Below are 17317 nucleotides of genomic sequence, written 5' to 3' on the forward strand. Positions count from 1 at the left end.
ATATATGTCCACATTTCTTAGTTTTCCTTATCACTCTATCATTGCTGAGTCATCATTAACAGTGATGTATTATATTTTCCATTGCCTTGACCAAAATTATTTTTGTCTTTGATTTGATCGAAGGATGATTAACCATTATTTGCATTGAACATGTGATCATTGGTCTTTGACCCTTTCCCTGATCGCTCTTGATTATCCGTTATTCTCTATTAAATTGATGCTTACTAACTAACCCTCAAAGACTTTTGGTATTTTATCCTATGTGTAGCTTGATTCATCAGTACTCAATTGCTATCAGTGATCTCCTTGGCTGACGTCACTATTCAATGTCGATATTGTTTGAAGAGAGATGGCTTGAAGAATCCTCCTAGTTCGCAGTGATAGCATGCAAGATGGTAGGATCGTTGTTCTGATACCAATTGTTATGATCCCTTTCAATCATCCATTTAGTTTTTTCCAATTTATGATAAAAACCTATTTCTTTTATAAAAATCATTTACATGATCCCTTATGGGTATGTAATACTCATTTATATACTTTTTTTATAAGGAAAGGTGCGACCTTTTATTATGTAATTTTAATATTAATTATATGATTAATTTTTTTAATAATAATATTTAATTTATTTAACTCATTAATATTATAATATAATATATTACATTATAATTTATAATACAATCTTATATATTGATTTATTATTATATTATCAAATATATCATTGTTATATTTGTAAATTTATATATATCATATTTTAAGATCAACTATATTTAATATTTAGTATCTAATTATGTTGAATTTATATCTCTATAAAGTGTTACACATATATCATTATATATAATAGATTATATTTTACTTTAATATTATTATTCTTGATTATTATTATATTATAATAATAATAATACATTATTTGAATATTAATATATCCTATTTATTTGGGCTCATAACATTCTTTTGTGAGTAAAGGAAGAGACAAGATTTACCTTGTGTGCAACTTAGGTCCCTTTCCTAGAGTTGGGTGTCATTGACATGTCACACATTTCTTTTGAAGCAACATTGTGAAATCATCATATTTTATTTTTTTGTGAGATATCTTAGTTATTTATAATAATTAAGGTTTCTCAACATTTATATTTGGGTCAGCCTTTGTCATTTCTTCTACTCTATACATATCCTTGTGTCATCTTATATAACATGATACTTTGGAAAAAAAGGAGAGATTGAGTATTCTTGTGTAATTTGAAATTTTTAGATTGCACCACCTTTCAATATATTATTTTTAAATTGGATCACTTAAGAGTTTGATGTTTCTAATATCATAGCTCAATGACCACTATGGAGAGTTTCTATATTATCCAACCTCTTGATATATACTGCATATAAAATGTCATTTAAGAATTTGATGTTTCTAATGTTTCATCTCAATGAGCTATGTGGAGAGTTTATATTTATTGAATGTGAAATGGCCTCCCAAGAAGGTGTACCTAAATACTCAAATAAATTTTCAACTAATAGTATGATGTCACTCAAATATCTTTTCAAAAGTTATAAGATTTGACAAACACAATGTCACATTTTTAACACCAATCTTTAGAAGAGAGACATGCAATAGGAATCAAAATTTAGACATTTCAAAAATAAATAAACAAATGTAATAACATGCAACTACATATAATAGAGACACCACAATTATTAACCTTGAAAAAAACATGTTGAAGACAAAAATCCAACAAAATGAACCTCAATGTATCATTTAATCACCATCAATAAAGTAGTTACAACATGTTATAAATACAAACTCTCTTATTATGCCAACTTTATTTTGAATTTTTTTGATAACATAATCTTTTGCAAATCATAGGTCTATTACATCTTCATCCAATGTCTCAAATACATAGAGCATGCCCACATAACAAGCCATAAAATGGTTTAACATAATTATTGGCTAGATGTAGTACTCAAGTTGCTACTCCAAAATCTGATTGCCAAATTCATCATGTCTCCCTCCCAAGTGCAATACTTGTGTCGTAAAACACATCATAATCTTCCATTGGACACTCCACTTGTTACTATGTTTCTTAGGGAGATTTATGATGTATTATCATTCTTACACATCACAAGTCATATATATATATATATATATATATATATATATATATATATATATATATATATATATATATATATATATATATAACCTTACATCTTACAATTTTTAGTTCTTGCCTCCGGCAGGATACTTATGTAATCATTTAGTGCCAATTTTATTATTTGACAAGTCAAACAACCAATAAAAACAAAATATTAATTCCAACATCATCTAAATATAATAGTTCAATATTAATTTTAATTTTTAACAATTTTAAAACATAATTTTTTTGAATTTTTGTTGGATGGAGCAATGGAAATAATAATTTATCCTTGGTATAAATATAAAATTCGTAGTTTGGGACTTTCAAGAGGCTTCCAATATGAATTAAGGCTTCCAGAAAGCTCCACTTCACTTTCTGACAGTTGAGCCTTCACATGCTAAAACAAAATTACTTTATTTTCTAAACACACACTTCAGACGCTTGCAGCTGTTGTTTCATAAAGCGCTTCCATATTAGCAAAGATCTATAATTTCATCTAGTTCAAATGGAATGGGTTATATGGGCATTATCAACCAAATTTAATTGCATAGGTAAATCTCTTCTCCATTGCTCTTTGTGTTCGTTCTTGCCAAGTTAACCTTTGAATTCAATCATAAAAGAATGAGACTAAACCCCCCTTTTCAATACAGGCCCATTCCCACTCAAAATGTCCACTCCACCATGAATTATGCATGCAAAGTTATAGCTAACCATTAGCTAAGATACCTAGTGGACACTGGAAGAACGAAAACCCCTCACCGTCCTTGAATGGACCTAAAGCCCCATACATAGGGACCATTGAATTCAATCCCATGAAAAGGAAAATGAACAAAGCATATGTACTCGATGAGAATAGGAGAATTTAAAAACAATAATCATTAACAACCACAACAAAACCATCATTAATAAATGCACCCATGTTCACCACAAGTTGGTCAAGTCTTCATTTTCCCTTAGTAGAGAAATTTGTGGTTAGCATTGGTGCTTTTATTAGTTCATCTGAGATAGCTTCGTCACACTTTTCTAGCTTACTTGATGTAGCTTTTGTAATTAATACTAGTGCTGATAATTTTTCCATAGAGTCCTGAAAGGAATGCTTGTGAAATTCCTCTTGTAATTGTAGATATTGAGCCATAGCAAGGCAGTTGGTGTGTCAACATGACCACCCACCTTTCCTAAGAAAAATGTGATTTGAGAACACAATGACTCCTCAAACATGGATACTATACATCTAACATTACTATTACCAAGTTTGTTGATTGTGTTGCGAAATCCCTTTAATTCTGATGTATAGAAAACAAAAATCAAATGACTTATAATTATGTGTTGCAGCTGTGAAACTTGGAATAGGATGGGGGAATTTTTAAAAAAACTTAATTAACAAAATTGAAGATAATAAAATTGACAGAATATGCAGCATACTAGAGACTTAAGGTAACTAGGATGGCACAGGTGCCATGAAAATTGCATTATTCTACTACTTGTTCTCCAAAATCATGACTTGGTCATGAACTCTAGGATTATATTTACCATTAACCTCCACAATGCACTTATCTCGGAGAGCTTGAAGATTAGGTTTGATGAACATAGAAATTTATATTGGGTATCCTAGTTCAATTCCAACTCATTGGAATGGAACTCCATCCACATTCACATGTGTACTGTAATAAACTCTAGAGGAGTACTCGAATGGATCTCCTGTGAATACTGTTCTAGAACAAGAATTACAAGCATAACAAGACACGTAAATTGACTTGTAAAATGACATGTTTCACTTATATGTCCACCTGCCCTTCCCCCCAACACTTACCATCTTGCTAATCTTATACATATTTTTAACAAAGAAATAAATTAATGATTGTATCTGAATAAGGCTACAAAGAATATATTGGATGTTTTGCCAAATGTAATTCACTATACATGCCACTTGTCTAGCACATCCTTGCCACTCCGTTTTGAAGTTCAAACAATATGTTGGAATCTTTTGTTTTAAATCTTGAGTTTATCATCAAACCTCCAAGATAATTTGGATGCCAAAAGAAAACTAAAAAAATTATTTGTAGTTTAGAACAAATGTAGATGGTTGAGGGACTACAACAACAGTAAATGATTGAGGGGTCGATGTAGATGGTTGAGGGACTACAACAACAACTATAAATGGTTGAGGGGTAGTTTGCCTCTTAGCTATCTCTACTGCATCCTGCTCTTTTCTTCTTCTTGGAGACTATAGTTGGAGAGTTCCCTTTTGTTTTTGTAGGTCCTCTTTCTAAAAATAGAACAAAGGGCTGAGCATATTGAGCTAAATGCCTATAGTTTTTTTCAAAGGGTGGGAGCATGTGTTGATTGTAGGTGGTTGCTATACCAATTCTTAAGTTTGATGTTGTTGTTAAAAAAATAGTTTCCGAGGTTGGTGCTCTTACAAGCTAATGCTAATTTTGTACATTTGCAACATCAAATTACTTAAAACTAATATTACTTTTTACTAAATTTATTAAAATTAAAATGCTCATTTCAATATAATGTAATTTGTATTATTTTGTAAATTTATTTTAAAAATGTATTCACATTGCCCTCTATAATAATTATTTCATTCATTTTAGGCATTCATTAAATAGGTGGGCTTCTTTACTTTAAACATTTGACAATATGAATTTTGGAGGCCGATTTTAAATTTCACAACGAATAAAGTTATTTTGATAAAATTATAGTATTGAGTTGAGCTAAGAATCCAAAAATCTTATTCATTATATGAGATTTTTTTTTAAATGTATATGTACATTCCAAGCATTTTTAAATAAAATTATATTTAATTATTTAATTGGAAGGATAATAATGCAAAATCTTTAGGCAAGAACCTACAACACAATGATAAATTGTAAGCCTCTTATGTGGAAGTTCTTGGGTTCAAATTCACTTGAGTTTAATAAATAATAATAATTAATAAACACATCATAATTATTAATCTTAGCTTCTACCATGTTAAATGTTTCTTCAATCTTCAAAGGATCAGTGATGCATATAGTATAAATGGAAATCTAAAACCACTTATGCGTATATGACCACTAGCTTGGAATTCAAAATAACAAGTTAGTAATGCAATAATGTTGAAAATTTTAAAATCTTCTATTTTTTTTTTTTTAAATGACAATATTTCCTATAAGTTCTAGTGTTAATAACCTATTATTCTATGGTAGTCAAAATGCTCTTCAATATCTTTTTAAAAGAATATTGTTAACTACATCACAAAGATTTTACTATCTTACCTCCTACAATTAACATGTCTCAAATCAAAGTAAACATCTAAGCTCATAAGTAAACATGATGTAGTTAGTCCTCACAAATTAAGAGTACAACTTGACTTCTCTCTTACTCTACAATCTACAATACAAAAGGTAAGAACTTTGGCCTGTGCCACTTATTTAGCTAATAGGCTATTTGTGGGAACTTTGTTCCCAAAAATTAATTTTTTGATGAAAAATTTGCAAGAATTTGGCCTAAAAATTGAAAATCCTTCTCGTTAATTATGTATCAACCAGTTTTTATCTCCCTCCACTTTTTAAGTCTTGTTTTGATATTTATTAGTTGTTATCTCCACTTTTAACTATTGTTTTTCTTTTTCTATTTACTAGCAGTCGCATGCTTTTGTACATGCAATGAGTTCACTGATAGGAGATGAGATTTAAGAGAAAAATGTAGAATGAATATTAAATAATGTAAATATAAGTTTTAAAAAAAATGAAAATATAAAAATAAAAAAGTTGAAGATTAAAACATAGATATAAAATTTACAATATTTAGAAAATTTGAATATTGCTTAAGAAATGTGTTCAATAATCTCAAGATTTTACAATTAAATTAAATTTATCAAATATTTAAAAAAAACTCATCAAAAAATTTATTACGAAAAACTAATAAGAGAAATACCAAAAAAGAAAGAAAGAAAAATAATGAAATCTCTAACAAATATTCTATTGACTAAATAAATTATAAAAACTGAAAAAAAAAATACTTAAAGAAAAAACTAAGCTAATATAAAAAATTATTTAAAGTAATTTAAAAACTAAAACCTAAATCAATTTAACAAATCAAAAGTTTAATAAATAGATATTAGAACATAATCTAATGTGCAGATTACATGTAATTATTTTTAAATAAATAAGAAAAGAAAAACAATAGTTAAATGTGGATACTTAAAATATAATCTTATGTGAACAAATTAGATTATTAATAATTTTTAATTTAAATAACATAATATTTACTAAAATATTTTAAATAGATTAATAAATATTATTTATTTAAATTAAATTTATCAAATATGAAAAAAAAATCATTTTAAAAAAACCCATCAAAAAATCTATTATGAAAAATTAATAAGAGAAATACTAAAAAAAAATGTTTAACAAATATTCTATTGACTAAATAAATTATAGAAACTAAAAAATAATATTTAAAGAAAAAATTAAAATAATTTAAAAAATAAATTAAAATAAACAAATAAATTAAAATAATTTAAAAACTAAAATCTAAATCAATTTTCAAAATCAAAAGTTAACTGAATAGATCACAACATGAGTAAAACACAAATCTTAGAATTCATAGCGCATAGATAAAGATTCAATCATAATAGAAAGAACAATCGCAACACATAGAGGGGGATTCAAATTTATTGAGGTAGTACCTAGTCACTTCAATTCCCTTCTTCTATTGGTCTTTAGTGTATGTGATGTACGTACTAAAAATAGTGTGAATAATTAAAAAGGACCAATAAATTATTCAATTAAGTTCTTGAAATGTTAATGAGAATTAATTTTAAAAAATTAAAATTAATGGAAAAAAAGGATAAAACCATTTGTGAAGAGGACAATAAAAAAGAATCAAATTGCATGTTATTAGTGTAAGTATGTATCTAGGATGATCTAGAGTATAAGGATTCAAAAAGGCTACATGTAAGAAGTTGTGAGAACTTTAGAAAGCTTGTTTAATTCTTTTCTTTTCCACTTTTGCATTCTATAATTTTATTGGAAGCTTCTTTGTATATGTAATCTTTGTGTTCAACTAATTACGTTAGGCAATGCTTGACGAGAAATTTAGAAAATTAGGAACTTTCATATAGTTCAAAATATTGATTAAAAAATGTTAAATTTAGTTTTGATATATTATATTTTTTTTAAGTGGAGGATTCTCATTGTAAAGTATATATTGTATTTTATTTGAAGTGGAGAATTCTCATTGTATTGGAAAGAAATTATCTTCATATATAACAAAATGTAATCTAAGTAGAGTGATAAAGAATAGAATTGATAAATTTATAGCACCTATAAATTTTATTATGAAAACAATGAAAAAAATAGTAGTAATAATAATAATCTAACTAGTATGAGAACCTAGATTTAAGCTTGAGCCTTAATTAATTAGTGCATCCTAATTAGGAAAAAAAACAAAGAATTATCATTATATTATAGAAACAATAAAATAATAATAATAATGTAACTAGTGGTGTGGAAACCAAGAGAAAAGATAAATTTAATCTAGAGTCCACCTTAATTAGAAGAAACAAAGAGTTGTCACTATTATTTTTTAAAATTTTAATAGGAACGTGGTGTATTTCTATTTTGAAAATCTAAAAATAACATTTAACAACTAGTGGAAGGAGAAACAGGGGGTGGGAAGGGAAGGTTGGGGACAATAAATACCGAGGGTATGGACCATAAATGCCTACCCCTCTCCACTCTTGTTTTGCAATTTGAACAAGAAAAAACAGGCACATTGAGGACTAAAGGAATGGTGGCTCCGGTGAAGTTGTTAGTTTTGTATATGTATTTGTGTGCATCTGCAAAGACCACATGCAACCAGTACGCTGTTGGAGATGAACAGAGGTGGGACTTTAGCGTAGATTATACCGTCTGGGCTTCCACCAAAACAGTCCATCTGGGTGACACCTTGGGTAAATTTATCTTTTAACTCTTCTCCTCTTCCTTGTCAATAGTAATAGTAATAGTAATAGTAAGAACAAGAGGTTTATTGAATCAATTGAAACAGTGTTCGAGTACCAAGGTGAATGGCATAACGTCTTGGAGTTTGAGAAGCGAGCATATGAATCATGCGACACAAGTAATCCAATAGAGCAGTTTCGAGGGGGTAATAACAGGATTTCACTTACCAGCATGGGGACAAGGTATTTCATTTGTGGAGTTCCCACTCATTGCAATGTAGGAATGAAGTTGGAAGTCACTGTTTCGCCCGACACTCATGTCCCTAAACACAACAACGCACAAACCGCTCCAGCCAGTAATTTTACTTGCACATCCATGCCTCCCTCAAGTGACTCTGCACAGCCATAGCAACAACCTACCTGCATAGGACACGTGTTACCGATTAGGAATGTGCCTACCTCCCTCTATGTCATTCCATTCTTTTATCCTTCCATCCTCTGGCTTTTCTTTCTCCTTCCTCTTCTTCTTCTTTTCTCTTTTTTATTCTCCTCTCTTCTTCTTCTTCTCCTCCTCACCCCAAAACTCTTTAGAACTCTTTCACTCCCTATTGCACCAGATTTTAAATTCTACTGTAGGAACACCCAGTCTGTACTTATCTATTTTTCTTATATTTCTTTGTTTCAATTACCCTCAATAATGATATCAATCGCAGTCTCTTCCATCAAGAATAAAATGAGTAATTAAACTAACATTACCTCTCACTTTGTTCACTACTAGATTTTGTGAATCAAGCCTTCTTAAATGATATGTGTGTTCATATTATTTCTGTTTCGACTTTGACAGAGACATTTATTCTACTATATGTGTAGCAACCTGTACATCCATGGGCCAAATCAATCCAATTTTAGTCATGTCTCGATTTACTTAAATGATTTTAATTTTAAGATACCTCATTATAATGTGTTTTCACTATATTATATAAGTTTGTATTTTAAGGAAAAATAGATTTCAATTTTTATTTTAAGAATATAATTTAATTAAAATATTTTTTTAAGAGAAATATATAATACTTTTATTACAATTTAAAATATTTGTTTAAAATCAATTCTCTATATGTCTTCTATAAAGTTATATAAATTAATTTATCATTTTTTATTCGACTCTAAGGTAAATTTAATATTTTTTAGCATAATTTAAATAAATTTTTTGAATAATATAAGATTATAATTTAAATATTCACTTTTAACTATTGTTTTTCTTTTCTTATTTATTTAAAAAATAATTACTTGTGATCTCCACATTAGATTATGTTGTGATCTCTATTTATTAAATTTTTAATTTTTTTAATTATTTTTTTATATTAGTTTATTTTTTTTTTAAATATTATTTTTTTCATATAATTTATTTAGTCAATAGAATATTTGTTAGAGATGTCACTATTTTTCATATTATTTTTTTTGTATTTCTCTTATTAATTTTTCATAATAAATTTTGTAATAAAATTTTTGATGGATTTTTTTTTAAATGATTTTTTTTTTCATATTTGATAAATTAAATTTAATTGTAAAATATTGAAATTATTGAACACGTTTATTAAGCAATATTCAAATTTCTTAAATATTGTAAATTTTATATCTATGTTTTAATCTTGAACTTTTTTATGTTTGTATTTTCATTTTTTAAAAACTTATATTTACATTGTTTAATGCTCATTCTACATTTTTCTATTAAATCTCATCTTCTAACAGTACACTCGTTCATGTACAAAAGCATGTTCTTATATAAATGTTCTTATATTGCATTGGATATTCTTAAATGCGTCATTCTTACAAAATATACATGACATTAGTATCATCCCAAAGTTGAACACCTTTTTCTATAAATACATAAAAATAAATAATCGAACATTAGAACTGCAAGATGCATGTCATCCAAGAATATTGTAAACGACTTTTAACATTTCACTGCTAAGATGAGCATAAAGAATGTTTAACGCCATTTTGTTTATATATTACAGAATATCTGAATATCCAATATTCTCAAGACTTCTAGAAACCAATATTAATACCGTTGGAAAACTAAATGGTGAGAATATACCATCATGAGCTCCATCGTAGTAAATGGACGATGCTTATTTATTCCCCGAAAGAACGAACGAACCGAACGTAGTATACACAAAGCACGGGAATTCAAGGCATCCCAATACAATATCAAGAATCGGCCTTTCTGTATTTTCACTCAATAATTTTCTCCCCAGCATGAAACTCTGCTTCATTTCCCTCTTGAGATGGTTAGTACCAGTCAAAACGAATTATACTCTATTTTTGGGCTGCACAGTGTAGGACAGCGGTATATCCGCTGTTGAAGTGGAATCTGAGGCTGTGATAAACGGAATCTCAAAAGCAAGATTCTTATACAAACACACCTCGTCCACTTTGCAATAATAAACCTGCAACCCACGACATTGTTCCATAATAGCATTAAAGAAATGTGATTTATTTTTTAGAAAAAGATAATTCATGTTATCTATCTCTGATGGCTGTCAATATGGTTGAATATGTGCAGAGACAAACCTTGCAATTAACTTTAACTGTAGCTGATGTCTCTGCAGATCTGGTGAAATGCAGTATTGCAGATCCTTCAGAGTCGAGGGTACCATCCATGGGCTCAACTAGCACCCCATCACTGGGCTCAACATCAGCCTCAAATTTGCTATTTGCTTCCTGAGATTAAACCATGGTTCAGATAACATCTTAGGAGTTACGGCAATTCGAAGCTGGAAAACATTAAGATTCATCTCCATAGATATCTCGATAAATCTTAAACCCCATAAAGCCATTCTTATTGCAATTAAGTAATTCTGGTTTTTGAAGGGACGCCAAATTAGAACTATTTTGGTTGCTTCCAATGTGCAAGTTGTGATAAAATTGAGAAAAGCACATTTGTAAAGGTTAATTAAGTATTATTAAAATTTAACAGTATCATACTGTCAGAAATAATTAAGATTTTCTGCTTATTGGTTATTATTATAAAGAAATTAAAAAATGTCCTATATTGAGAAAAAAACATGCTTCACTGTTTTTGAAAAAACAAATTAGTAATAAAATTAAAAAAAAACCTTTGTAAAGTGATATTCAGGGAGAAGTGATATCTCCAGGCGTAAATTGCCCTTCATAGCAGAAACTGGTTTTATCCTGATAATCTGAGCATCCAATGAAGGACGCCTTCGAAGTCTCCTTGGTGATTTTGGCATTGTTGAAGGAACTTGGACTCCTTTAAGTTCTAACGTCTGAACCACAGGATTTTTGCTATTCAGGTCAATGGATCTAATGACGTTGTTGTTTGTATCTGCAATAAGTAACTTTCCTGCAACAGATAACATTGAAATTGTAAGCCAAATTTCACAAACTATAGAATTGTCGAAGTAAGCGAATATTCTAAACATCTGTGCACTAAGCTTTATTTCACACGTGTGAAATATTTGATGGGCAATGCCTTGCTTTAAATATAAGAAAATAAACCCAGGAAAATTATATATACGTGTGTGTGTGTGTCTATATGGCCCGAGGGAATACATATGCAGCTTATTTTAGGTAGAAGTTGCTGCTTCTATAAATCCAAAAATGCGAGGATTCTTCACAATTTAATTTGACTGAATTTCCTAAGTATCAAATCTGAAACTTTGGACAGGGTATATGCTATTTAAAATTAAGTAAAAAATCTTCGCAACACATTACAACAGTCCTGGGACAGAATTAAAATGTTTCATTGATCGAATATTAGAAAACTGATCAGAATATTACTCTACTGATATCCCAGTGGTGAAGATTACTAGACTATGTAGATAGGAGAATAACCATTATATTATGTTCACTATTCTGTGTACCTAAAATCTGAAATGCTATATCAAATTTATGATACTAAATTCATATCAACATTGGTAATAAATGAATCATGATAATCAATAAAGCAATAATTTTTATGATAAAACATTGGCAGTAAATGAATCATGATAATCAATAAAGGAATAACATTTACGGTTAAATCTTGCATGTTGATAATGATGACAAAATAATTTATATGCATATAAAAATGTAATATTTTTATTTTGGTCCACGTATAAAGGAAACATTTTAATTAATTAAATTAACATCTTTGCTCTGAAGGCAGAGATAGAGTCTCTGCTCTGAAGGCGGAGATAGAGTCTCAAATTGCCAAGAAAAACGAAAAAATAATTCAAAAGGGGAATAACAAAATCTCAAACCAACTCCAAAAAGTCGCAAATAAAATATGAGATCTTAGCCAGAGAGGATTTATGTTGGAGGCGAAAGTCTCGGGAGCTTTGGTTTTGAGATGGAGATAGGAACACAGTTTTTCCACCCTTCATCTAAGATGAGATCTCAATCTAATACTGCTTTTCAGATCAACAACAATCCAAGATCTCTAGCAATAGAAAGGGATAAGATTCAAATGGAAGCATTTAATTTCTTCTCTAATATTCTTTCAGCTCAAAGTCAAAACCAGGATGGTGGATTTGAAAAAATGCTCACGACTTATTAGAACTCATTCCCCTGTTAAGTGAACCTTTCAAGCCTTTCACTTTATAGGAAATCAAATCAGTTGTGTTTCCAATATCTCTAAATAAAGCTCCCGAGCCAGATGGCCTAACTGCACGCTTCTTAAAAAAATGCTGGGATGACTTAAGTTTTTGATATTTGGATGGCTCTAGAGGAACCCAAGAGGAATATGAGTATGCTTAAGCAATTCAATACCACTTTCTGAGCTCTCATCCCAAATGGAAAAAGTCAATAATCCTCCTCCTTTTGCCAACTTCAGACCTTTCTCCTTGTGCAACACAGAAGAAAACAAGCAAGAAGATCAATTATTGGAAAGCAAAGAGTTACTCGGCAAAGAATGGCCCAACTAACTTGAAATGTCCCTAGTACTAAAAACACAAAAATGTAGCGACAACACAAAGTTGAAAGCAAAAATCAGCAATCAACAATTATTATCAGAGCAATATACATTCAGAGGTGACACTGAAACAGATACATGTTTTCAGCATGGGTAACTTGGCAAGGCTCGGACTCGCCTGTGACTCGGTAGTGACTTGGCAAAGTGATAAAACCCTTGAAATTTAGAGATTTTTTGGATTTAAATTAATTCCATGCACCCATTCTTGAATAAAGATTAAAGACACAATAACATCATAAAATAGAAGGTAATTTGATCACATACGTAACATACATCGATTACGTAACTACAAAGACAAAAAAATTAAAAATCAGCCGAGTCAGATGAGTCAGCCGAGTCACCCAGCCGAGTTAGGCGAGTCAGCCGAGTTGACCCGCTGAGCCAGGGTCACGGGTCATGTTGACCCAGCTGAGGTAACTTGACTCGCTGACTCGGACAACTCGCCCGACTCGCGGCGAGTCTCGTTACTATGTAAGTAACCACATTGGAAGGTGCAGATACAATCGATATGCAATCAAATACAAACAGATGCTTGCAGTGCAATGTAGTATATAATCACTGAGGTATATGATGCTGTAGATACATGCAATCACTATGTATATTATTGTGTCCTCCTGAGAATTGACCATGGAAGGCCCATTTTCTAGATATATAATATAGTGACAGTGAGTGAGAATGTTCAGTTGGTATGGGATGGCAATATGTATAACTGGTGGATGCAATGACGTAGTGTGAACTGGTTGGTGTATGCGATTATGGACAGAATGGAAAGGTCGCTGTGTGGAAATTGATCTGAAGTCCGTAATCAATGGAATGTATTCTTGGTGATGTTGCAGCTATCAATGGTGAAGCTTGACTCAGTACAATATGAATATTGCAGTATCTAATATGAGCAGCCAGTCCCTGAGATGCAAAACAAAATAGCAATGGTCAATGATCGGATAGCATGAATGTAACAAGAGGTGTATCTTGATGATTTTGGTAAAGAATTGGTGTTGCATTTTCTGATTAAAGGTATTATGGAGCCAATAATATAGGCAATTGACTAAAGATGTATGTTGCTGATGCTTGTATGCCATAATGATGGTAATCACTGTGTTAGCAAGCCCTGATAATGGTAGTCATTAAGGTTGGTATGGTTATTTCAGAAACTACTTATGTGATTGCTCTATATTGCAAAGATGTGATAATTCAATCTGTATATGTCAATCCAAATATGATTTGACAATGCTCTGCATGCAACTGCAATGGGAATATCTTTGCTAGGTATATCGCAGTACATGTTCACATGTATGAAGCCGAGGCCATTGTGAATCTCTAGGATCGATTGCTCACTGTCCGATGTTCCTGATCTCTGAAATGATTTGCAAGATTGACAAAACTGATTAATCCAATAACTTATAAGGTCATCAAGTGACTTCACCTTATTGGAGAAATCAGCAGACTAGGAGGATCTATTGTTATGAAAATTACTAGTGCAGAAAATTACAGAGAAGAGCAAATTCACATAATGCAGTATTTTACCTAAGTATTCTCTCTTGATCTCTTGTTATGAAAAAACTATTGAAAGATGTTTTCCTGTGGTTTTAATCCTGGGGTTTATTTATTTGAATGCAATATTCTCCATCTCGATTCCATCATGGAATACTTTCAACTCATTACATTTATCTATAGATGGCACTACAGTATAAGGAGGTATTTGAGAAAGCCTGCACCCTGATTATTTCCTTACCGAGCTAATTTCCATGGACTATTTTAAAGTTCATATTAATATTTCTAAGAGTGTTGCCATGAATATATGTTCAGCAATTAAAGTTGGAATTTGATATTTCATAAAATTTGGAGCTTGTCGGATTTGAAGAATGCATGGGTCTTTTCAGCCATGGAAGTTAATGGAAACAGAGGAAGCGGTTGCATGAGTTTGTGCAGGCCATGAGTTGCATTGAATGTATTTGGAGCTTGTGTAGTGAAGACAGCTTGGTCATCCAGCTACCTATGCTGCATTAGATTGTCCTGAATATTCTTTTGACCTTCTGCAATTGTGTTTGGCTGAATTAACGGAAAGAGGCACCTATACATATGGATTGCTTATGAAAGTTCAACAACATTTGGAATTTTGCATCAATGATTCCTTGAGATGAACTCTACTGAATTCTTCTCTGTGAGGCAGAAGTCTAAGGTGTAATCCTTGTTAATGAATTTTTCTCTATGAGGGAGAAGTTTGGGGTGCAATCCCTTGTTCATGCATTCTTCTCTGTGAGAGAAGTTTGAGGTGCAAACTCTTGTAGCATTTTCCTCTGAGACAGAGAAACTTGAGGTGTCAACTCTTGTAATATATTCCTCTCTATCAGTGTTTGAGGTGAGATCCCTTGTTCTACCCTCTGGGAGTAGCCATGGTGGATGTCATGAGAGAGAATCTATGATTTTGCACTTTGTGTTTTTTTCACCCTCTAGGAATAGCTATGGTGAACGTCATGATGAGAGGACAACATCACATTGAGTGATTTTGTGATGAGCACTTATTCTTTCCACTCTCCAAGAGTAGCTACAATGGATGTAATGGGAGAGACTCCATGACTTAGAGCATGTTCTCATACCACTGCTTAGCTTATTTTGGTAAGAAGTGGCTGCTCAACAATTATAGGAAATAATTGTGGGGCTTGTGGCCCCATGAACATATGTTTTGCTGCTTATTTTTAAGCAGCAAACTTAAATTATGAATTAATTGATTAGATAATACTTTTACAAATATGAATTTAGAAATAAAATATTTTTAAAAAAGAGCGAAAAAAGTTTGTGGAGCCATGTGTTGTTTTTGGCAATAAGCAGTGACTGCTTATTTTCAGCCCCTCCTCTTTTCGCATAGCTTATTTTCAATTGCTAAATAATAGCCGCTCTAATAAAATAGCTAGAGATTCTAAATTATCCTTTATAGACACTTCTAAATTTCCACGAGAACACTAAACTGCTTAAATATAAGCATAAAATGCACTTAAGCAGCCATATGGGAACACAAGGTTAAATCTTGTGTTTATTCACCCTTTGGGAGTAGCCATGGTGAGCATCATGTTGAGTGATTTCGTGATGTGCACTTGTGTTTATTTGTATTTCTATTCATGGGAGTAGCAATGATGGACTCACTTTATAGGAGTAGCCATGGTGGAGGTCATGTAAGAGAGTGCATGACCCTGCATTTGTGTTGATTCACCCTCTGGGACTAGCCTTGGCAAACATCATGATGAGATGATGACATCACGTCGAGTGATTCTATGATGAGCACTTGCATTCATTTGCATTTCTTTTCATGGGAGTAGCCATGATGGACCCACCCTCTAGGAGTAGCCATGGTGGATAGTACTACATAACTCGGATATCGAGAAGGATTCCGCCTTAGCTAAGACTAATCTTAAGACAAAATGAACCAAAGATCATAAGAGAGTCAAACTTGTTTTTTAGATTTGCAATTTTTTTGTTTTCTGACAAAATATGCAAATCATGAAGAACAAATGCTAAAAATTTAGTGAAAATCCTGTTGGGTGGATATTTTGCAATCGACAGTTTTGGGTAAAATTTAGTTGAAAAATAGGATGACCAGCTACAGCGTGCAAAACAAAGTCTCTCCTACCTTAAAGGGAAGGCTCCCCCTTCTCACTATTCCTTGGATCAACTCAAGGTAAGTAAGAAGTTGAGAGATTTTGTAAGGGGTGTTACCAATATTTGTTCCTCTTAACCTTTAGGAAAGAATCCACTTACCCATAGAGTGAGTAATGGGCATGATGAAATTTCTAACTACACTTTTATCTAGTAGCTGAAAGCAATGATACCAATAAACCAACACCAACTCAAAGGCTGATTGAAAGCGTACCAGTTTGGCTCTAAGTCCTATTTGTTTAATTTATAAGAGAAATCACTACTATTGGGGTGCAAAGACTTCCAAAAGTAGGGAAGTTCTAACTATCTTTCATGAATTTGAGACAACAATACAAGCTACAATCAAAGCTTGTAGTCTATGTATTACCACAACCGCTCCTAGTCAAAGCTTCAACTCTGATTGCTTCTTAACTCACTACACTCTATTATTGAATACACAATAATAACATGAATCAAAGACAATAGGCACAAACTACAGTCAAAGCTTCTAATTTTCTCTATCACAATTGCTTCCAGTCAAAGCTTCGAATCCAATTGCTTCTTTTATTCACTTTTGTCCCAAATTTGTACTATACAATCAAAGTTATGCTTGCACAAATGTGGCAGAGCTTTCTGGCATACAACCAAAGA

General features: G+C 31.3%; 1 protein-coding gene across 1 annotated transcript in view; it reads right to left on the reverse strand.

Moving 5' to 3' along the window:
* Positions 1-9911: 9911 nt before the first annotated feature.
* LOC149553031 (haloacid dehalogenase-like hydrolase family protein) overlaps positions 9912-17317 on the reverse strand; it is a 381367-nt gene continuing 373961 nt past the window's right edge. Inside the window, exons 26-28 of the mRNA XM_089788543.1 lie at positions 11181-11428; positions 10636-10785; positions 9912-10511 (exon numbers count right to left, since the gene is read on the reverse strand). Coding sequence (XP_089644669.1) covers positions 10374-10511; positions 10636-10785; positions 11181-11428 — 536 coding nt within the window. The 3' untranslated portion in view covers positions 9912-10373. The remainder of the gene's footprint in view (positions 10512-10635; positions 10786-11180; positions 11429-17317) is intronic.

Source organism: Cupressus sempervirens, chromosome 6 (assembly GCF_028749045.1).
Source record: "Cupressus sempervirens isolate cs-2001-9-10 chromosome 6, ASM2874904v1, whole genome shotgun sequence".
Taxonomy (NCBI): domain Eukaryota; kingdom Viridiplantae; phylum Streptophyta; class Pinopsida; order Cupressales; family Cupressaceae; genus Cupressus; species Cupressus sempervirens.